The following is a 24957-nucleotide window of genomic DNA, read 5'->3' on the forward strand; positions in this document are numbered from 1 at the left end:
GTGGGCTGATCCACACATGTAAGCAGAACATTGCAGAGTATACAGGGTGTTCCTGTGTAGTCAGAAAAGCACAGCACAGAAGACAGTGTGAGTATGATTTATTTTCACAGGAACCCCAAATGGATTCTTCATGGACAAGAGGACAGGCCAATGGTGGACCCATAGGTAATGTATGTGTGGATCATTGTAGTATGTAATAAAGTTTCACTGCTCGTATGTGTGTGTTTTTTTTTTTTTTACTGTTGTCTGACTACAAGTCACAGTGGGCCTTTTAATGCCCTGCCTGCTGGGACTTGTAGTTCCCCAAGTCACTGCATATGGTGCAGGCTTGCTGGGACTTGTAGTTCCACAACAATACACAGTAGTTTGTTCTATTTTTTCACCATTTATCAGCCTGATGCCCAACAATCAAGGGGCATCGTGGACAGCCCGGGCTTCAGCCTGGGAAGGAAAATTCTGGAGGGGTGGACTCCTTCATTGGGGGGGTCCCTGCTTCCCCAGGATTCCTGCTCAGGTTGACCAGTCAGGGGTTAATGCTTTGGCTGGGAGGACTCATTTTGTACCCCATATTTTGGCAACCAGGACAGGCCCTTGAGCCTGGTGCTGGTTTCAAAAAATCAAGGGGAACCCTATTTCTTTTGCCCCATGATTTTTTAAACTAGGACCGGCTCATTGAGCCCAGGGCTGGTTATGCTCAGTAAGGTTGGGGACCCCACACCATTCTTTAAATTTTTTTTTTTTTTAAAACAGCACATTAACATGTCTCCAAATTCGCATATGTCCTCAAATTCACACATATTTATGACTACAATTCGCACATTTTCATGACTAAAAATCGCACCATATTGCACTTTTCACCCGCAAATTCGCATCCCATTAACTATTCAATCTTTTTTTTTAAATCCTGATTTCAGAAAATGCTATAAGGTGTGATTTCAGAACCTTACTAAAATCACATCCTATTAAATGTCACCCGTCAAATCAGAGCTCAAAGTTTTGCATCACTGAAACCACTTACCTTTGAATTTCAAACTAAAGCATTGTGAAATTGAATAAGTGTGAAATTCTGATAAAGACTCAAAAATTTTAATTTTAGGCATTTTATTAATTTATTTTATGAGAATTTTTTTTAATTTTTCAGCCCCCACTATTCTTTTTATTGCTGTCCTTACATCTGTGTTCCTTAAACTATAAATAATTGGGTTTAACATGGGTGCAATTGTTGTATATAGGATAGTAAAGATTTGTTCCAGGACATCCAAGTGGGTTGATGAGGGTATCGTGTAAACAGACGCCGCTGCCCCATAGTACATAAGGATGACAATTAGATGGGATGAACAGGTGGAGAAAGCTTTTTTCTTTCCATCTTTAGTTTTAATGTCCAAGATAACTTTGACAATTTTGATGTAAGACATCAGGCTGCATAGAAATGGACCAAGTCCAAATATTAGGGCTTCTATAATGAATACTGTATAAAACACTTGAGAACCCGCACAGGAGATCTTAGTCAGAGCTTTGGCATCGCAGAAGAATTGTTGAATTACATTGGAATGACAGAATGACATGTATGATGCTGAGTATGTAAATACAAATGAATTCAAACATGACATGACCAATATCCAAATCATGAGCAGAATACAGTTTTTCCAACATAATATATGGTGGTAGTGTAAAGGATGACATATCGCAACATATCGGTCATATGCCATTGCAGCCAATAACATATTCTCTGTGCCAGCAGCAAATATCAGACAGAACATCTGAGCAAAACATTGTATGAAGGACACTTTGTTATTGCCTGTTAGTAAAATATCTAATATTTTAGGGATAGTAACAGTTGTGTAACAGATATCAACAAGGGACAAGTTACAAAGAAATAGGTATAAGGGGATGTGTAAGTGACGATCCACACATATCACTGTAATTATAGAACAATTTGCTAGTAAACCAAACAAGTATATCAAGAAAAAGATGGCGGAAAAATGTTGTTTATTTTCTGAATTGTTCACAAATGGTAAAATGTTAAAATATGTAACGTATGTTCTGTTCTCCATTAGTATTAGACTATTAATCTGAAATGAAAAAAAAATACAAAATGCAATATTTCTTAATAGAATTTTAATGTTCTGTGAATTATATACAGTACTACTGAACTAGATTGTGAACTTTTGAAAGTGTGTATATTGTATAGTGTAAAGTATGTAACGCGAATATATTTTTAGAGGGAAACAAAGAAAAAAATGTATTATTGAAAAGAATTTCAGGGGGTCATTCTGTTTGACCCACAAAGCTGCGAATTTCACAGCTTTGTGGGTCATTTAAACGCTTCCCGCCACCCATATGAATGCCCGCCCATCGCATGCACCGCAAATCTTCCTGTACTAATGTGAATGGCTGTTTTGCATAAACATCCATTCACAGCTTGTGTGCGACATAATTCAGACCATCAAATGATTTTTCCAGCGATCGCAGGTCTAAGACAGTCTCTGCTGGCTTCAAATCTGCGGCGCCCTGCACAGGAAAAGAGCGGCAGCTGACATCCACTGACATCAGCTGTTCACCCCCCCACACACAAACACACACACACCTGCGTCATGGGCAAATTTCCGTGGGAACACAGAGCATTTTCATGAACACCCATAAAATGCCGGAGAGTCTGTCATAATAAAAATACTTAATTCAATTAATTTTAAAAGCAGCATTCATTTACACTGCAAAACCAGTTTGATTTTGCAGTGTAAATGATTGCCGCTTTAAAAAAAAACCCTGGAGATTTCTTAGCAAATCTCTCACTTTCTCTCACCCTATTAAATTTTAAAATTAAATTAAACACATTTTATTTAATTATATACAGTATTATAAAAGTAATATATTAATAGTAATACTAATACTACAGTACTACAGGTTGAGTATCCCGTATCCGAGTATCCGTTATCCGAATTATTCCGAAAACCATACATTCCAGAAAGTGAAAAAAATATATATTTTTTGCTAAAAACTCACTGGGGACATTTGTAACAGCACTACTGGTGACATGATATGTAACTGGCACTATATATGTGCAAGACAATGATTGCTTGGCATTCAAATTCAATATCTGAGATAGTACACAAATTTTGTTTCATATTTTGAAACCTTGTTTTTTGAACAAATAAAATATATTTGTGTGTATTTTATGTGGTAATAAAATATATTTGTGTGTATTTTATGTGTTTATACAGCATACATGCAAAATACTTCAAAATACATAATTGAAATATTAAAATATTCCGAAATACGGAATAATCCGTTATCCAAAATTCTCCTGGTCCCGAGCATTTTGGATACGGGATACTCAACCTGTACTACTACCACTAATAATAATAATAATAATAATAATAATAATAATAATAATAAAATCATTACAACTTTCTTGAAGAAACAATATTTATTTGGGTTAATGAGTGGATCCTGAACAACACAAAAGTTTCAGTTTGTGTTCTTATACAGTGCAGGCCAATCATCAAGTGCAGAACACAAAACAGCTTAGTGCAAGATCAGCCCATTATTTGTTCAGTGCACCTACAGTAGATTGCTGCAGAGGCCTATAAGATGAGAAATGTGGCTTTGTTTATGGAGTACGGTTTGCATAAGTAGAGTTGGGCAGAGTGCATTGATTAGTGATGGAGTTTAGAAAAGGCACACAGGGCATCTCATGTTCTGCACCAGCCCCAAACACCCTGAAACAGAAAGTTCCTAAATGCACTAAACGATGAGTACAGTATGCTTTAAATCCAACAGTATATACTGTAAAATAACATGGTCAGATGGATACAAGGCCAAGGAGGCGTAGATTCTAACAGATCAGTACTTGCTGTAACTGTTGTCGGTGCTTATGTTCTTATTTACTAACTTTATACATATCCCACAAGTTTATGGTGATTTGTTTTGTTACTATGTTTCCTTTAACTACCACGCAATTTCATTGATACAGTATTGTCTAATTATGCAGAATTAGTTGATGAATTAATAAATTAAATTGTATCTTTATTCAATGTATTTTTTGACCTGATATTTGGTCTATGTAGACCACTTACAGTATATAAATATTAATTCTCGTTTGTTGCAGGAGAAAGCTTTGTCTTTACAATACTGGTAAATATGTCACATAAGCAATTTACCAGTAGAAATATTTCCATTTTATATTGTACAATGTGAAAAATAATCTACATTATTCAGGGGCAAACGCAGGATTTTCAGAAGGGGGTTTCCAGAGTGGCGAAGCAAAGCACGGAGATGGACACTTAGGTGACCCAGTATATGCCGGGTCATTTAAAGTATTATAGATAGACCGAATGTATATAAATAATAATAATAATAATAATAATAATAATAATAATAAAATATATATATATATACATATACATATACATACAGGGGCGTTAACAGCAGTGTAGATCCCTGGGCATAGCAATGTATTGGGGCAGCTACCGATCCTCCAGCAGTAGGGGGGGGGGGGAGCTTTGATGTCCTGCGGGTGGTAGGGGGTATTATATCAACCGCTCAGCATGTAGGGCCTGGGTCAGTAATTTCCACTAATTACCCCTTTACTGCACAGAGGGTGGGAGATGAAGTGGTAGAAGGGGGCATTGGGCTGAATGAAGGGGCCCTGATACATAACTTCCAGGGTGGTAGAGGATGTTTAATACGCAGAGGAGGGGTGTATAGTGGAGTGGGCTTATTATTCATAATTTTCTGGTGGGAGGACAGCTTGCTTGACTGCAGATATCTCCAGTTCCCCAAAATAGATTTCTTAGATTTTAATGGAGTTAAAAACTAGTTAATCCCACCTACCAAATGGCACTGGGTACTAGGGGATGAGAGTTCAGGAGGCAGAACAATCTGCCAACGAGTATATAAAACTACATACCAGGTGTGTGGAGCTGGAGCAGTAATCAGCTGCTGGAAGGCTGATATCTCTGGTTCTGGGCACAGTAGAGACAAGCTGCTAGTGTACATCAAAGAGTACAGAGTCCCAGCTTTTGGAATATATCCTCAGAAAAACTCTAAGTCAGAGAGAACCTGAAACATCTGACTGGGAATAGCAATTAACAGGCTTGGATGGGGACCACTGCTTTGAAGTCAGATATCTCCGGTTCCCAAGGGCCGATTTTTAAAATTCTTATACCCATGGAAAGAGGGGACCCTCAGCTTTCAGACTAGGGTCCTTAGACTTTCTGGGTACTCAGAAACCCCCCCTGCGTGCGCTACTGTTATTATATATAAAGTACAGTTACTTTATTGAAGAGATCTCTGTACCCTAATGTTTCTTTATTAGCCATTGTTGTTTACTGTACAAAATTATTATAATACTCAATGTAACAAAATAAAACGGAAAACATATTTTCTTTCGTTTCGATGCATTTAAAGTAAAAATGGTTTCTAATAACACTCAGAAAAAGGCAATGCAATGTAACTTGTGTAAAATCATTGCTGTTAGTGGGTGATGTTTACTGGATCTGAAATAAAGAGTCTAAAGGAAACACACATAATTGCATGTGTTTTAGATTCACAAATTGTAAGAATATGGTTATTTTAATAAATTAATTTAATAAATTTTTTTTTTTATGTTTTTATTATGAGCGAAGTTCTCAAATAAGCTCTTATTTAGTTATAAGACCAAAGTATAATAGAAAACTGAAACAAATTAAAATTTTTAACTATGTAATAAACCATTTTCTTTTGATAACTAAAATTATGATTTGTTTGCTTGAAAAATGGCGATATGACAACATCTTATTCAATGTATTTCAGTCTTGAATTGTGGCATTTTTTGAATATTTAAAAAAAAATGCATTTCAATGTTTAAAAGTGAATCTTACATACTTAGAAAGTTACAACATTGCATTGATTAACCTAATATTACTGTAATTAAGGTGTGAATTTCAATTGTTTAATAAGAAAATCATCTAATACGGTGCTACCTGCTTTTATAACAAAACAAATATTAACATGAATATTTCAAAACTGCAAATTAAAAAGCCAGTATATTTTTTGCCTCATTGTACCTTTTTGCTTTGCTTACGAAGCCAAATCAGGCCCAATATCACATCCTTTTTAAAACCATTAATATAGTGTAAAAAATATAACTTGACGTACCATTATAACATCATAGTTCTGTTTCAGCATTTGTGAGAAATGAAACAGAGTTGAGAATTTATATGTTATAGATCTCATTACATAGATGACATATTTCCCATAGGGGTAAAAACAATAACACTTTAATGAAGCATCACCGTTCCATAATACTTCAGGGTTTTAGCTTTAACAATAGAAGAGAAGAAAGGTGAATCAGTTTAACTGGGATGCACTCCTGTTCCACAGTAATAAAAATATTATTTTTACCTATAATAGGTGTATATTTTATTTGTTGACGTATTTGATTATTTTTAGGAGTTTTATTTATTAAACTTTGTTAAGAGCTAGTAGGTCATCATTCTGTAATGGTGTTAAGTAGTACAGTTGTCAATGATATGAGACCTTAAGGTAAGTAGCGAAAATATTAAAACAAGATATAGATTTAAAGAGAAAAATAAATTTTAAAGATTAAAAATCACTCTGTGAATATTGTAGCTTGAATATATTTGTCTAGTTACTGCTTGTGTTCCACAGTATATTGGTGGATTAATGCAGTGCCTGTGTAGGGGGTTTAATTGATACAGTGATATTCTCACTGTCTGTAGTCTAATCCGAACAATGTATTGCCCTCTGCATGTGTATTCCTAAAGTGGATAAGATTCTGCCCACAATGGTTCTATCTGAACCCATGCACGTGGTGTAGATGTATATTGAGTAGGGACAGATTAGTCCTACACTTGAACTAGTGCTCACACTCGTCAATTGGCGTTCGTATCTGGTACTACACAGTGAGATAAAGATCGCCCATGTGTTTGCTTTTGATCACTCGTACGCTGAATGCTGTATAGTGCCCAATTTAATAAGTAACCTGTGCACACAGATACACAAATCTGTCCGGCAGAGTCACTTAGTAATAGTCAAAAGGTATGAACTCACTTAGTGCCGTGCACACTGTGCGATCTTCCAATTGGATTTGTACTGATCCTGTACCTCTAAGCTTAAATAGCTGGTATGCTTTATGGTGCACTACAAGCAATTCATGTGGCACGTATACACGGGTCGTGCACACTGTGCGATCTTCCAATTGGATCTATACTGATCCTATATCTCTGAGTTTAAATAGCTGATGTGCTTTATGGTGCGCTACATCCAATTCATGTGGCACATGTACATGGGTGGGGACAATCCTGGTAGTGTGTTATGTACAGTTTTAATGAGTCACGGGTTCCTATACGTGCATCTCTCTATTGGGCACGATCACTGGTGGCTGCTAGTATGAATGTGTGATCGCTGGATATCATACACACTGTGCAATCCTAGGGTTGGATCTACAACAGCATTGTGTTTTAGTGCTGTAATAACTGCTGCGCTTTGTGATGCGCTATTAACAGGTTCATATATCACGTGTACATCAATTAGAGCAAATGTCAGTGGTGTGCTACACACAGTTTAATGAATCATGTGTGCACATCAATAGATTTCTCTATCTCTCAGAATCACTGTTAGCTGCCACAATGGGTGTTTAATCATTTATTGCCATACACACTATGCAATCCTAAAATTGGATCTGCACTTGCACTGTGCTTCTATGTTTTACTGGCTCATGCGCTTTCTGATGCGCTATTAACAAGTTAAGATATCACACATGCAGGAGTGAAAGCCAGAACCAGTGACGTGTTTAGCAGGATTAGATGAGTTTTATGTGCACAGCAAAACAGTCCTCCCTCAGGCACAGTTACTGGCAGCTGTCACAATAAGTGTACAGTCACTGATTGCCAAGATTGTATCCACATTAGTGTTGCGCTTCTGTGTTTTATATAACCAAATGCGCTATTGAGGATTAGTGTAACACATACAAGTGAATGGTACCAGTGTCAGAACGTATATGCTAGATCCTGTATCAGGATCTCCTTTACTGTTATCGGGGATCACTGCGTGTACACGTGTTGTTAGCGCTGTCAGTCCATGACACTATGCGCTGCTGTACACAAGTGATTCAAAAACGCTCACTCTCCTATTAACGCCTGTTGCCAGGGATATAATCCCCTTGGCCAGCGTGTGCTGCTGCGCCTCAGCGCTACTTGCACAGGAGCTGCTGAGCGAGCAAAACAGAGGTATTTTTACAAGAGACAAACAGACATTCTATAATTAAACAGGCTAAATTGCTACAAATTCACAGAGGAGGGCTGCCAATGCGCATTTCGCTAGGTAGCTTTTTCAAGGCTATCACCTAAGTACCTGGCCCCCCCTGGATTGGTGATATTTATGGGATCAGTCTAAAATGGGCGTATTTTGCTTGGAGCCAATGGTAGTCCGTTTTTTTACTATTCAAATGGACTTTGGCATTCTCATTGGCTGCTTGAGCTTCCCAGAGAATAGGGGAGGATTTGTCTACTCCATCATAGAATGTGAGAGAAGTCACATTCCATCATTTTTATATGGCAACAATTTGTACAATATTTGTGCAGATTGTTGCACAACAGAAGTAACACATTATAATAGTGTCGCTATTAGATGTATGTTAATTAAGGTTACCAGTTTGTTTGGTGTAGTTGATACATAAAAATAGTGATGCTGCCATTGTACTGTTGTCGCTTATTTATGAATCTTAATTTTTCCATATTCATCCCTAATTTTATTAGGGCTCCACTGGGTCCTATTAAGAATAAATAGATACACTGATCTGTTATGTGCATATTGTGAACTATGTATGTGGTAAACACTGTGTTGTTGCTGAGCGTGAAGTGTCCAGGCATGAAATAAATAGAAGATACGACACACTGGTAGTGAAACACACTAAAAATAATAATAATAAATAAAAGTGATCAATAAAAAATGTGCTGGTGACAATGCCTATAAAAATGACTGTGCATGTACTGGGATTAATATTGATTAACTGCAGATGAAATTCCTGAAGGATTTTTTTTAAAAAAAATTTATTGTGACAATAGCTCTGAATAAATAATTAAGAGATGTTGGGTGTTATACTGAAATAAGTTGTATCTCGATTGGTGACATGACCAACTGTGAAGTGACCTTTATGTTGGTGCTGATGGTGAAAATATTTAGTGACCAAGAATATATTGCATATTATCGTGTCTGTGAAAGTCTGTGATATTGAATAAAAAATTGGAACAGTATGATAATATTTCACTGTACTGATCTATCCCTATATTGGGTCCTAATTTGTATACAGTGTCTGAATAATTCGTGAATAAAGTAACATGATGTGGAGAATACTAATATATAACACCTCGTGGTGTTTTAGAGTGGTACGGGAGAACAGGTATGGAAGTAATGGGTGTAGTTATCACGGACATGGTACACCGGCATAATACAATGGTTGTACTGATTTGCTGAGTATTTAAGGGCAGTGGGGATACTGGCCCTTGAGAACTAAAAGACATGTAAGGATATGTGACTGTGCTTTTTGGGGGGTCCACAGAGTGGCCTCAACCTACAACACAGTACACAAATTTATTGCTTTACAGATAGGCAGAGTGATGGATTTCTTCATTCAGATCGTGTGGTCTGAGGCTATCCATAAGAAAGATGTATCTGGATTCTTTTTTCAGAAGTTCGAGTGTAATGTCCCCACCTCTGATACCCAGTGTGATTCTCTCCAAGGCAATGGCCTTCAGACCTTTGGGGTTACTTTGATGGTACTTTCTGAAGTGCCTTGCCACACTGGTGATTTTTTTTTCATTTTTTCCCAATCTTTCTCTGCATTTTTAATGTTTCCTACATGTTCCAGGATTCTTTTTTTCCACGGTCTCTTGGTCATTCCTATGTACTTTTGTTCGCATGGGCATATTAAACAGTAGATCACTCCCATGGATTCACAATTAATGAAGTCCTTGATCTTTATGACCTGGTCGTATCTGTTCTTCATTTCTTTCGTATTGGATACATATTCACAGGCCTTGCATCTGCCACATTTGTAGCAGCCTACTGTGGCAGGTGTCTTCTTTGATTTTCGCGTGAAGTGACTTTTTGTTAATTGATTCCTCAAATTGGGTGATCTCCTCCAGCTACTTTGAATGCGATCCCCAATGCTGTTTTTGAGATCTTCATCCGTAGTGAGGATGTGTTGATGTTTTGCTAGGATCTTATTTATCTCTTTCCAGTCCGTGCAGTACGTGCTAATGAATCTGGGGACGGAGTTATCACTCTTTTTGGCCTTGGGTGTGAGTAGTGTACTCCTAGGCATCTTTTTGGCTGCTCCATATGCCTGTTTTAGTAACTTGTTACTATATCCCCGAGACAGCAGTCTCTGTCTCAGTTCTTTAGCTCTCTGCTCAAATGTACCGTCTTCCGAACAATTACGTCTTAGACGTATATATTCCCCCTTAGGTATTCCTCTGAGGGTTGCTGGAAAGTGTGAGCTGGTTTCATGTAGTATACTGTTAGTTGCAGTGGCCTTGCGAAATATGTCAGTTGTTAACTTGTTTTCGTCTGTTTTTCTTATTTTGAGGTCAAGAAAGGTGATTTCTTCATTACTGATGCAGGAGGTAAGTTTTAGATTCAGTGTGTTGGTATTGAGGTTGTTAATCATTTCTTTGAGTAGGTCCATGCTCCCTTCCCATATGATTAAGATATCGTCTATGAATCTGTACCAGCCTACTACACAGTTGGTATATCTCTCATTTTCAGCTCTAAAAACCCACTCCTTCTCCCACCAGCCAAGATATATATTGGCATACGTCGGGGCACAGGTACTACCCATTGCAGTCCCACGGACCTGCAGGTAGTACCTGTCATCGAAAGTGAAGCAATTGTGGGTAAGAACAAATTCTAGTAGCTCCAGTGCAAATTCATCTATTTCCTCAAATTTTCTCATTCTGAGGAAATATTCGGTGGCTTGGATACCTCTCTCATGGCTGATACTCGTATACAGTGATTCGACGTCGAGTGTGCAAAGCAAAGTATTTTCCAGGACATGCACATCCTCTAGCTTCCTGAGGATGTCCATTGAGTCTCTGATATAAGAAGGTAGTTCGACTACAAATCTCCTCAGATGGTGATCTACAAATGTGGATGCTCTTTCTGTTAGGTTGGAAATTCCTGAAATAATTGGCCTTCCTGATGGGTTATTTCTGTTTTTGTGAATTTTGGGTAGCATATAAAAGGTGGCCATTTTCGGGTTAGTGACACCTAAGTATTCCATTTCAGTCTTGGAAATGGTCCCTTTATCATATGCAGTTTTAATCATCCTTTCGTATTGTTTCAGGAAATTGGCAGTTGGGTTAAAGATGAGTCTTTTGTATGTTGTGGTATCCAACAACTGCCGGTTCGCCTCTTTCAGGTAGAGCTCCTTATCCCACAGCACAATATTGCCCCCCTTGTCGGATGATTTGAAAATCGTGTCCTCCCAGGTTTGCATTTCCCTCAGAGCTAGTTGTTCTTCTCTGCTGATGTTATTACAGCCTTTGAATTGTTTGTTATGTAATAATTTATCAAGATCCTTTGACACCAATTCCGTAAAAATATGTACTTGAGGGCAAATTTGTGCATTGGGAGTGAATGTTGATTTTTTCTTTAGAGGTTTTAGATTAAGATTATACGGTTCTTCATTATCCTCTCGCTCTGCTTCTAGATCTTCCAGTATTTTCAGGATTCGTTCATCCTCTTCTGTGAAGCTGTTGGAGGTTGGTTCATTATCTCCATCCTGTTCCTTTTTGGTAAATAGTTTTTTCAGGAGTAGTTTTCTGGCATACAAATGAACATCTTTTTCAACCGTGAACCTATCCATTTGATGGTCTGGTGAGAAGCTAAGTCCTTTAGAGAGGACACTGATTTGTGAGTCTGTGAGGATTCTTTTGGTGAGATTAATGATTTGTAATTCGTCCTTGCTTAATATCTCTTTGCTTGCCATCTGTTTCTCTGCGGGTATCTCTCCCACTCTTTTCTCTCTCTTTTCCTTATGTTTCTTCCCTCCTCTTCGGATTTTCTTAGGCTTTCTGGACCTCGATCCCCTTCTCGGGCTGTGCCCTGTCCTAAAAAACGGGCCCTTTGCCATTTGTTGGATGAGGCCAGATTGAGTTCTTCTCCATCTGAGGATTCAACCTCTGAGGTGCTGATATTAAAGGAGTTATCCGGATCTCTCCGTTTCTGCCTGATATTCCATTTGTAAACCGTGTTTTGGGTATAGTCCCCTTTATCTCTGTGAAATTTTGACCTTTTCCTTTCCAAAATGGTTTTTTCAAATCTATCCAGATCTTCCTTGTATTTACTATACATCTTTTGGAATTCTTCCTCTTTCTCAGACGATTTAAGTTTTTCACTGATTTTATCAATATCCACCGTGTACTTCTCTAAGTTCCTTGTATCATGTTTTATAAGAATCTCTATGCATTCTTTGGAACATTTGAGGAGGACTGTCTCCCATTCTTTCCTTAGATCCTCATCCAATTCGAAGGATGGGAATAGTTTGGGTCTCAGTCCTCTCGGTGTCATGTTAAATTTAAGATAATTCTCAAAGGTCACCTTATTCCAATGTGCCTTTGTTTGTTTGTATAGTAGATTCTTTAAGTTGGTTAAATCTGTACTCCAGTGATTGTCCTGGATCATTGGTTGGTTATCCCCAAACAAACTACCTGATGCATCATTCCATCTCTCCCTTCTGTTCCCAAGCTCTTGGCTAAGACTGAAGTTACTCATGATGATGAGGGTAGGTACTTGTCAGAATTGGACCTACTAAAAGGTAGGGAGTTGATTTTAATTTTGGTTTCTTGTGCAGTGATGCACTGTTCGCGTTATGTGCAGGGTCTGGAGTCGAGTGGTGTTATCACTCTCAAGTAAATGCGAGAAGAGAAGAAGTGGGGAGACCCGCACCATAAGGTGCTTATGAAACAAAATATGATACAGTGGAGTAAATGTGCTTATATTCGCTGGAAATTTTTATAAATATCTTTCCTGGCAAATTAGGGTGCTAATCCCCTGATTCAAAAATGAGCAATAACAATAGAAGAGAAGAAAGGTGAATCAGTTTAAGTGGGATGCACTCCTGTTCCACAGTAATAAAAATATTATTTTTACCTATAATAGGTGTATATTTTATTTGTTGACGTATTTGATTATTTTTAGGAGTTTTATTTATTAAACTTTGTTAAGAGCTAGTAGGTCATCATTCTGTAATGGTGTTAAGTAGTACAGTTGTCAATGATATGAGACCTTAAGGTAAGTAGCGAAAATATTAAAACAAGATATAGATTTAAAGAGAAAAATAAATTTTAAAGATTAAAAATCACTCTGTGAATATTGTAGCTTGAATATATTTGTCTAGTTACTGCTTGTGTTCCACAATATATTGGTGGATTAATGCAGTGCCTGTGTAGGGGGTTTAATTGATACGGTGATATTCTCACTGTCTGTAGTCTAATCCGAACAATGTATTGCCCTCTGCATGTGTATTCCTAAAGTGGATAAGATTCTGCCCACAATGGTTCTATCTGAACCCATGCACGTGGTGTAGATGTATATTGAGTAGGGACAGATTAGTCCTACACTTGAACTAGTGCTCACACTCGTCAATTGGCGTTCGTATCTGGTACTACACAGTGAGATAAAGATCGCCCATGTGTTTGCTTTTGATCACTCGTACGCTGAATGCTGTATAGTGCCCAATTTAATAAGTAACCTGTGCACACAGATACACAAATCTGTCCGGCAGAGTCACTTAGTAATAGTCAAAAGGTATGAACTCACTTAGTGCCGTGCACACTGTGCGATCTTCCAATTGGATTTGTACTGATCCTGTACCTCTAAGCTTAAATAGCTGGTATGCTTTATGGTGCACTACAAGCAATTCATGTGGCACGTATACATGGGTCGTGCACACTGTGCGATCTTCCAATTGGATCTATACTGATCCTATATCTCTGAGTTTAAATAGCTGATGTGCTTTATGGTGCGCTACATCCAATTCATGTGGCACATGTACATGGGTGGGGACAATCCTGGTAGTGTGTTATGTACAGTTTTAATGAGTCACGGGTTCCTATACGTGCATCTCTCTATTGGGCACGATCACTGGTGGCTGCTAGTATGAATGTGTGATCGCTGGATATCATACACACTGTGCAATCCTAGGGTTGGATCTACAACAGCATTGTGTTTTAGTGCTGTAATAACTGCTGCGCTTTGTGATGCGCTATTAACAGGTTCATATATCACGTGTACATCAATTAGAGCAAATGTCAGTGGTGTGCTACACACAGTTTAATGAATCATGTGTGCACATCAATAGATTTCTCTATCTCTCAGAATCACTGTTAGCTGCCACAATGGGTGTTTAATCATTTATTGCCATACACACTATGCAATCCTAAAATTGGATCTGCACTTGCACTGTGCTTCTATGTTTTACTGGCTCATGCGCTTTCTGATGCTCTATTAACAAGTTAAGATATCACACAGGCAGGAGTGAAAGCCAGAACCAGTGACGTGTTTAGCAGGATTAGATGAGTTTTATGTGCACAGCAAAACAGTTCTCCCTCAGGCACAGTTACTGGCAGCTGTCACAATAAGTGTACAGTCACTGATTGCCATACACACTGTGCGATCCCAAGATTGTATCCACATTAGTGTTGCGCTTCTGTGTTTTATATAACCAAATGCGCTATTGAGGATTAGTGTAACACATACAAGTGAATGGTACCAGTGTCAGAACGTATATGCTAGATCCTGTATCAGGATCTCCTTTACTGTTATCGGGGATCACTGCGTGTACACGTGTTGTTAGCGCTGTCAGTCCATGACACTATGCGCTGCTGTACACAAGTGATTCAAAAACGCTCACTCTCCTATTAACGCCTGTTGCCAGGGATATAATCCCCTTGGCCAGCGTGTGCTGCTGCGCCTCAGCGCTACTTGCACAGGAGCTGCTGAACGAGCAAAACAGATGTATTTTTACAAGAGACAAACAGACATTATATAATTAAACAGGCTAAATTGCTACAAATTCACAGAGGAGGGCTGCCAATGCGCATTTCGCTAGGTAGCTTTTTCAAGGCTATCACCTAAGTACCTGCCCCCCCCTGGATTGGTGATATTTATGGGATCAGTCTAAAATGGGCGTATTTTGCTTGGAGCCAATGGTAGTCCGTTTTTTTACTATTCAAATGGACTTTGGCATTCTCATTGGCTGCTTGAGCTTCCCAGAGAATAGGGGAGGATTTGTCTACTCCATCATAGAATGTGAGAGAAGTCACATTCCATCATTTTTATATGGCAACAATTTGTACAATATTTGTGCAGATTGTTGCACAACAGAAGTAACACATTATAATAGGGTCGCTATTAGATGTATGTTAATTAAGGTTACCAGTTTGTTTGGTGTAGTTGATACATAAAAATAGTGATGCTGCCATTGTACTGTTGTCGCTTATTTATGAATCTTAATTTTTCCATATTCATCCCTAATTTTATTAGGGCTCCACTGGGTCCTATTATGGATAAATAGATACACTGATCTGTTATGTGCATATTGTGAACTATGTATGTGGTAAACACTGTGTTGTTGCTGAGCGTGAAGTGTCCAGGCATGAAATAAATAGAAGATACGACACACTGGTAGTGAAACACACTAAAAATAATAATAATAAATAAAAGTGATCAATAAAAAATGTGCTGGTGACAATGCCTATAAAAATGACTGTGCATGTACTGGGATTAATATTGATTAACTGCAGATGAAATTCCTAAAGGATTTTTTTTTAAAAATTTTATTGTGACAATAGCTCTGAATAAATAATTAAGAGATGTTGGGTGTTATACTGAAATAAGTTGTATCTCGATTGGTGACATGACCAACTGTGAAGTGACCTTGATGTTGGTGCTGATGGTGAAAATATTTAGTGACCAAGAATATATTGCATATTATCATGTCTGTGAAAGTCTGTGATATTGAATAACAAATTGGAACAGTATGATAATATTTCACTGTACTGATCTATCCCTATATTGGGTCCTAATTTGTATACAGTGTCTGAATGGAACAGGAGTGCATCCCAGTTAAAATGATTCACCTTTCTTCTCTTCTATTGTTATTGCTCATTTTTGAATCAGGGGATTAGCACCCTAATTTGCCAGGAAAGATATTTATAAAAATTTCCAGCGAATATAAGCACATTTACTCCACTGTATCATATTTTGTTTCATAAGCACCTTATGGTGCGGGTCTCCCCACTTCTTCTCTTCTCGCATTTACTTGAGAGTGATAACACCACTCGACTCCAGACCCTGCACATAACGCGAACAGTGCATCACTGCACAAGAAACCAAAATTAAAATCAACTCCCTACCTCTTAGTAGGTCCAATTCTGACAAGTACCTACCCTCATCATCATGAGTAACTTCAGTCTTAGCCAAGAGCTTGGGAACAGAAGGGAGAGATGGAATGATGCATCAGGTAGTTTGTTTGGGGATAACCAACCAATGATCCAGGAAAATCACTGGAGTACAGATTTAACCAACTTAAAGAATCTACTATACAAACAAACAAAGGCACATTGGAATAAGGTGACCTTTGAGAATTATCTTAAATTTGACATGACACCGAGAGGACTGAGACCCAAACTATTCCCATCCTTCGAATTGGATGAGGATCTAAGGAAAGAATGGGAGACAGTCCTCCTCAAATGTTCCAAAGAATGCATAGAGATTCTTATAAAACATGATACAAGGAACTTAGAGAAGTACACAGTGGATATTGATAAAATCAGTGAAAAACTTAAATCGTCTGAGAAAGAGGAAGAATTCCAAAAGATGTATAGTAAATACAAGGAAGATCTGGATAGATTTGAAAAAACCATTTTGGAAAGGAAAAGGTCAAAATTTCACAGAGATAAAGGGGACTATACCCAAAACACGGTTTACAAATGGAATATCAGGCAGAAACGGAGAGATCCGGATAACTCCTTTAATATCAGCACCTCAGAGGTTGAATCCTCAGATGGAGAAGAACTCAATCTGGCCTCATCCAACAAATGGCAAAGGGCCCGTTTTTTAGGACAGGGCACAGCCCGAGAAGGGGATCGAGGTCCAGAAAGCCTAAGAAAATCCGAAGAGGAGGGAAGAAACATAAGGAAAAGAGAGAGAAGAGAGTGGGAGAGATACCCGCAGAGAAACAGACGGCAAGCAAAGAGATATTAAGCAAGGACGAATTACAAATCATTAATCTCACCAAAAGAATCCTCACAGACTCACAAATCAGTGTCCTCTCTAAAGGACTTAGCTTCTCACCAGACCATCAAATGGATAGGTTCACGGTTGAAAAAGATGTTCATTTGTATGCCAGAAAACTACTCCTGAAAAAACTATTTACCAAAAAGGAACAGGATGGAGATAATGAACCAACCTCCAACAGCTTCACAGAAGAGGATGAACGAATCCTGAAAATACTGGAAGATCTATAAGCAGAGCGAGAGGATAATGAAGAACCATATAATCTTAATCTAAAACCTCTAAAGAAAAAATCAACATTCACTCCCAATGCACAAATTTGCCCTCAAGTACATATTTTTACGGAATTGGTGTCAAAGGATCTTGATAAATTATTACATAACAAACAATTCAAAGGCTGTAATAACATCAGCAGAGAAGAACAACTAGCTCTGAGGGAAATGCAAACCTGGGAGGACACGATTTTCAAATCATCCGACAAGGGGGGCAACATTGTGCTGTGGGATAAGGAGCTCTACCTGAAAGAGGCGAACCGGCAGTTGTTGGATACCACAACATACAAAAGACTCATCTTTAACCCAACTGCCAATTTCCTGAAACAATACGAAAGGATGATTAAAACTGCATATGATAAAGGGACCATTTCCAAGACTGAAATGGAATACCTAGGTGTCACTAACCCGAAAATGGCCACCTTTTATATGCTACCCAAAATTCACAAAAACAGAAATAACCCATCAGGAAGGCCAATTATTTCAGGAATTTCCAACCTAACAGAAAGAGCATCCACATTTGTAGATCACCATCTGAGGAGATTTGTAGTCGAACTACCTTCTTATATCAGAGACTCAATGGACATCCTCAGGAAGCTAGAGGATGTGCATGTCCTGGAAAATACTTTGCTTTGCACACTTGACGTCGAATCACTGTATACGAGTATCAGCCATGAGAGAGGTATCCAAGCCACCGAATATTTCCTCAGAATGAGAAAATTTGAGGAAATAGATGAATTTGCACTGGAGCTACTAGAATTTGTTCTTACCCACAATTGATTCACTTTCGATGACAGGTACTACCTGCAGGTCAGTGGGACTGCAATGGGTAGTACCTGTGCCCCGACGTATGCCAATATATATCTTGGCTGGTGGGAGAAGGAGTGGGTTTTTAGAGCTGAAAATGAGAGATATACCAACTGTGTAGTAGGCTGGTACAGATTCATAGACGATATCTTAATCATATGGGAAGGGAGCATGGACCTACTCAAAGAAATGATTAACAACCTCAATACCAACACACTGAATCTAAAACTTACCTCCTGCATCAGTAATGAAGAAATCACCTTTCTTGACCTCAAAATAAGAAAAACAGACGAAAACAAGTTAACAACTGACATATTTCGCAAGGCCACTGCAACTAACAGTATACTACATGAAACCAGCTCACACTTTCCAGCAACCCTCAGAGGAATACCTAAGGGGGAATATATACGTCTAAGACGTAATTGTTCGAAAGACGGTACATTTGAGCAGAGAGCTAAAGAACTGAGACAGAGACTGCTGTCTCGGGGATATAGTAACAAGTCACTAAAACAGGCATATGGAGCAGCCAAAAAGATGCCTAGGAGTACACTACTCACACCCAAGGCCAAAAAGAGTGATAACTCCGTCCCCAGATTCATTAGCACGTACTGCGCGGACTGGAAAGAGATAAATAAGATCCTAGCAAAACATCAACACATCCTCACTACGGATGAAGATCTCAAAAACAGCATTGGGGATCGCATTCAAAGTAGCTGGAGGAGATCACCCAATTTGAGGAATCAATTAACAAAAAGTCACTTCACGCGAAAATCAAAGAAGACACCTGCCACAGTAGGCTGCTACAAATGTGGCAGATGCAAGGCCTGTGAATATGTATCCAATACGAAAGAAATGAAGAACAGATACGACCAGGTCATAAAGATCAAGGACTTCATTAATTGTGAATCCATGGGAGTGATCTACTGTTTAATACGCCCATGCGAACAAAAGTACATAGGAATGACCAAGAGACCGTGGAAAAAAAGAATCCTGGAACATGTAGGAAACATTAAAAATGCAGAGAAAGATTGGGAAAAAATGAAAAAAATCACCAGTGTGGCAAGGCACTTCAGAAAGTACCATCAAAGTAACCCCAAAGGTCTGAAGGCCATTGCCTTGGAGAGAATCACACTGGGTATCAGAGGTGGGGACATTACACTCGAACTTCTGAAAAAAGAATCCAGATACATCTTTCTTATGGATAGCCTCAGACGTAGGGTGGCCAATCCCGGGATCGGGATCGGCGGGATCCCGGGATTTGGCCCCTAAAACGCCGGGATTTCAATCCCGGGATTGGAGTTTCCAATCCCGGGATTTCCGGGATTAGACTGCGCATGCGCAGTCTAATGCCGGGCAGCGTCTGAGCATGGTCTCAGACGCTGCCCGGCTTCTCCCTTACCCGGTAGTAATGCTCTGCGCAGCGTGACGAGGCCAGAGGTCACGCTGCGCAGGCTCAAGCAGCTGCACAGAGCAGACGCGTCCACTCCAGCATGACACGCACGCCCGCCCGCCCGACCGGCCCGCCTGCCTGACCGGCCCCTGCTGCGGACTGCACATCCTCCTCCCGGCTGCTCACCGTCCGCCTCCCGGCTGCTCACCCGCCCGACTCCCGGCATCAATCAGCCGCCCACCCTCCCAGCTTCACCGACCACCCTCCCGGCCGCACCGCAAGTAAATGTAAGTAAATATGCGGGCGGCCGGGGCGGGTTTTTTAATCAGGGAAGCCAATCCCGGGAATCCCGGGATCGGGCATTTTTCAATCCCGAATTCCGGGATTGAAAAAATGCTCTGGGATTGGCAACCCTACTCAGACCACACGGTCTGAATGAAGAATTCCATTACTCTGCCTATCTGTAAAGCAATAAATTTGTGTACTGTGTTGTAGGTTGAGGCCACTCTGTGGACCCCCCAAAAAGCACAGTCACATATCCTTACATGTCTTTTAGTTCTCAAGGGCCAGTATCCCCACTGCCCTTAAATACTCAGCAAATCAGTACAACCATTGTATTATGCCGGTGTACCATGTCCGTGATAACTACACCCATTACTTCCATACCTGTTCTCCCGTACCACTCTAAAACACCACGAGGTGTTATATATTAGTATTCTCCACATCATGTTACTTTATTCACGAATTATTCAGACACTGTATACAAATTAGGACCCAATATAGGGATAGATCATTACAGTGAAATATTATCATACTGTTCCAATTTTTTATTCAATATCACAGACTTTCACAGACACGATAATATGCAATATATTCTTGGTCACTAAATATTTTCACCATCAGCACCAACATCAAGGTCACTTCACAGTTGGTCATGTCACCAATCGAGATACAACTTATTTCAGTATAACACCCAACATCTCTTAATTATTTATTCAGAGCTATTGTCACAATAAAATGTTTTTAAAAAAATCCTTTAGGAATTTCATCTGCAGTTAATCAATATTAATCCCAGTACATGCACAGTCATTTTTATAGGCATTGTCACCAGCACATTTTTTATTGATCACTTTTATTTATTATTATTATTATTTTTAGTGTGTTTCACTACCAGTGTGTCGTATCTTCTATTTATTTCATGCCTGGACACTTCACGCTCAGCAACAACACAGTGTTTACCACATACATAGTTCACAATATGCACATAACAGATCAGTGTATCTATTTATCCATAATAGGACCCAGTGGAGCCCTAATAAAATTAGGGATGAATATGGAAAAATTAAGATTCATAAATAAGCGACAACAGTACAATGGCAGCATCACTATTTTTATGTATCAACTACACCAAACAAACTGGTAACCTTAATTAACATACATCTAATAGCGACACTATTATAATGTGTTACTTCTGTTGTGCAACAATCTGCACAAATATTGTACAAATTGTTGCCATATAAAAATGATGGAATGTGACTTCTCTCACATTCTATGATGGAGTAGACAAATCCTCCCCTATTCTCTGGGAAGCTCAAGCAGCCAATGAGAATGCCAAAGTCCATTTGAATAGTAAAAAAACGGACTACCATTGGCTCCAAGCAAAATACGCCCATTTTAGACTGATCCCATAAATATCACCAATCCAGGGGGGGCCAGGTACTTAGGTGATAGCCTTGAAAAAGCTACCTAGCGAAATGCGCATTGGCAGCCCTCCTCTGTGAATTTGTAGCAATTTAGCCTGTTTAATTATATAATGTCTGTTTGTCTCTTGTAAAAATACATCTGTTTTGCTCGCTCAGCAGCTCCTGTGCAAGTAGCGCTGAGGCGCAGCAGCACACGCTGGCCAAGGGGATTATATCCCTGGCAACAGGCGTTAATAGGAGAGTGAGCGTTTTTGAATCACTTGTGTACAGCAGCGCATAGTGTCATGGACTGACAGCGCTAACAACACGTGTACACGCAGTGATCCCCGATAACAGTAAAGGAGATCCTGATACAGGATCTAGCATATACGTTCTGACACTGGTACCATTCACTTGTATGTGTTACACTAATCCTCAATAGCGCATTTGGTTATATAAAACACAGAAGCGCAACACTAATGTGGATACAATCTTGGCAATCAGTGACTGTACACTTATTGTGACAGCTGCCAGTAACTGTGCCTGAGGGAGAACTGTTTTGCTGTGCACATAAAACTCATCTAATCCTGCTAAACACGTCACTGGTTCTGGCTTTCACTCCTGCATGTGTGATATCTTAACTTGTTAATAGCGCATCAGAAAGCGCATGAGCCAGTAAAACATAGAAGCACAGTGCAAGTGCAGATCCAATTTTAGGATTGCATAGTGTGTATGGCAATAAATGATTAAACACCCATTGTGGCAGCTAACAGTGATTCTGAGAGATAGAGAAATCTATTGATGTGCACACATGATTCATTAAACTGTGTGTAGCACACCACTGACATTTGCTCTAATTGATGTACACGTGATATATGAACCTGTTAATAGCGCATCACAAAGCGCAGCAGTTATTACAGCACTAAAACACAATGCTGTTGTAGATCCAACCCTAGGATTGCACAGTGTGTATGATATCCAGCGATCACACATTCATACTAGCAGCCACCAGTGATCGTGCCCAATAGAGAGATGCACGTATAGGAACCCGTGACTCATTAAAACTGTACATAACACACTACCAGGATTGTCCCCACCCATGTACATGTGCCACATGAATTGGATGTAGCGCACCATAAAGCACATCAGCTATTTAAACTCAGAGATATAGGATCAGTATAGATCCAATTGGAAGATCGCACAGTGTGCACGACCCGTGTATACGTGCCACATGAATTGCTTGTAGTGCACCATAAAGCATACCAGCTATTTAAGCTTAGAGGTACAGGATCAGTACAAATCCAATTGGAAGATCGCACAGTGTGCACGGCACTAAGTGAGTTCATACCTTTTGACTATTACTAAGTGACTCTGCCGGACAGATTTGTGTATCTGTGTGCACAGGTTACTTATTAAATTGGGCACTATACAGCATTCAGCGTACGAGTGATCAAAAGCAAACACATGGGCGATCTTTATCTCACTGTGTAGTACCAGATACGAACGCCAATTGACGAGTGTGAGCACTAGTTCAAGTGTAGGACTAATCTGTCCCTACTCAATATACATCTACACCACGTGCATGGGTTCAGATAGAACCATTGTGGGCAGAATCTTATCCACTTTAGGAATACACATGCAGAGGGCAATACATTGTTCGGATTAGACTACAGACAGTGAGAATATCACCGTATCAATTAAACCCCCTACACAGGCACTGCATTAATCCACCAATATATTGTGGAACACAAGCAGTAACTAGACAAATATATTTAAGCTACAATATTCACAGAGTGATTTTTAATCTTTAAAATTTATTTTTCTCTTTAAATCTATATCTTGTTTTAATATTTTCGCTACTTACCTTAAGGTCTCATATCATTGACAACTGTACTACTTAACACCATTACAGAATGATGACCTACTAGCTCTTAACAAAGTTTAATAAATAAAACTCCTAAAAATAATCAAATACGTCAACAAATAAAATATACACCTATTATAGGTAAAAATAATATTTTTATTACTGTGGAACAGGAGTGCATCCCAGTTAAACTGATTCACCTTTCTTCTCTTCTATTGTTATTGCTCATTTTTGAATCAGGGGATTAGCACCCTAATTTGCCAGGAAAGATATTTATAAAAATTTCCAGCGAATATAAGCACATTTACTCCACTGTATCATATTTTGTTTCATAAGCACCTTATGGTGCGGGTCTCCCCACTTCTTCTCTTCTAGGGTTTTAGCTTTGCAGTTTGAATAAAGTACATGCAATGTGATAAAGTAATAAAACTATTTTTCTTTATTAAATATGTTTTACACAATAAAATTTGTTATATGCTCCTAAAACCATATTTATTTATTTTGGCTGGCATGCGTCATGTACAATATGTACTATTATTATTATCATGATTTTATTTATAAGGCGCCACAAGTGTTTCGCAGCGCCGTACAAAGGAACAATACAGGGAGACAAAGCTTGGCATAACATTGAATAAATGACAAAAATACAGTACAAATAAAGAGCGCCACAAATCAATACACATTACAGCTTAAATGTAAGTAGTGAGGACTCAATCAACATACAACTAGAGGCTAGATGCCAATGATGGAGATGAGTATGCAGACAAAGATGGTCCCTGAGTGTTGGAGTATAGGAGAGCTGTGAGTGAAATGTGAAGATAAGTGGGCTTTGACAACAGGAGGGAAGAGGGCCCTGCTCAGAGGAGCTTACAATCTAGTAGGAAGGGGAGACAGACAGATTACAAGAGGTGCACGCGAGTGGGTGGTGGTTAGATAGCAGGATGTAAAAAGGATGTACTATGATCTTATATCTTATCTTATATCTTAAATCTTATACTTTGTAGGGTTTTTCATTTTAGTATGCATTGACCTGGTCTTTGACTACTTTTTAGAAAGTTAGAGATACATTTACTAAAGCTTCTAAAAATGGAAAGAGGTGATGTTTCGAATAGCAACCAATCAGATTATTTTTACAATTTGTATATTGCATCGTATAAAATGATAGACAGAATCTTATTGTTTGATAGGGGTGATATCAACCCATTTGCTTTTAGAAGCTTTGGAAAAAAATATCCCTTAATGGCTGATTCAGAGTTGGACCCAATACAGTATCTTTTGAAGATGATCTTGCTATGTTTTCAACTGTTAACATGGGGTAACGGGGAATGGGACAAGATACCTATGCACTATTACCTACCAAAAGATATTTGAAGTGGATAAGAGATATTGATGAGAAATCTACAATATTAGCTTATTTAAAATGTAATGTTTAATTGTTAATTATAAAAGAAAGGTATGTTTTATTTAGATTAGACATTACACACAGATCATATACACACAATAAAAATTCTATATATTGAACCCTGTCTGTCGATTGCAGATTTTTCTGGTTTAAATACAGATGGAGCGGTAGACATCTTTGCAGGGGATGGCGGAAGAGTCACCATCCGCCATCCCCCACCAGCCGCCGTACAGGGACAC

The 24957-nt window shown here is 38.9% G+C and overlaps 1 protein-coding gene across 1 annotated transcript; it reads right to left on the reverse strand.

The window, feature by feature from the left end:
* Positions 1 to 1109: 1109 nt before the first annotated feature.
* Positions 1110 to 2054, reverse strand: LOC146021095 (olfactory receptor 1E16-like). The gene has a single exon (XM_083154897.1). It carries the CDS (start codon positions 2052 to 2054, stop codon positions 1110 to 1112), a length of 945 nt encoding a protein of 314 aa, XP_083011023.1.
* Between the last annotated feature and the right edge of the window lie 22903 nt (positions 2055 to 24957).

This window comes from Crinia signifera, chromosome 7, assembly GCF_055691185.1.
Source record: "Crinia signifera chromosome 7, ASM5569118v1, whole genome shotgun sequence".
Classification (NCBI taxonomy): Eukaryota; Metazoa; Chordata; class Amphibia; order Anura; family Myobatrachidae; genus Crinia; species Crinia signifera.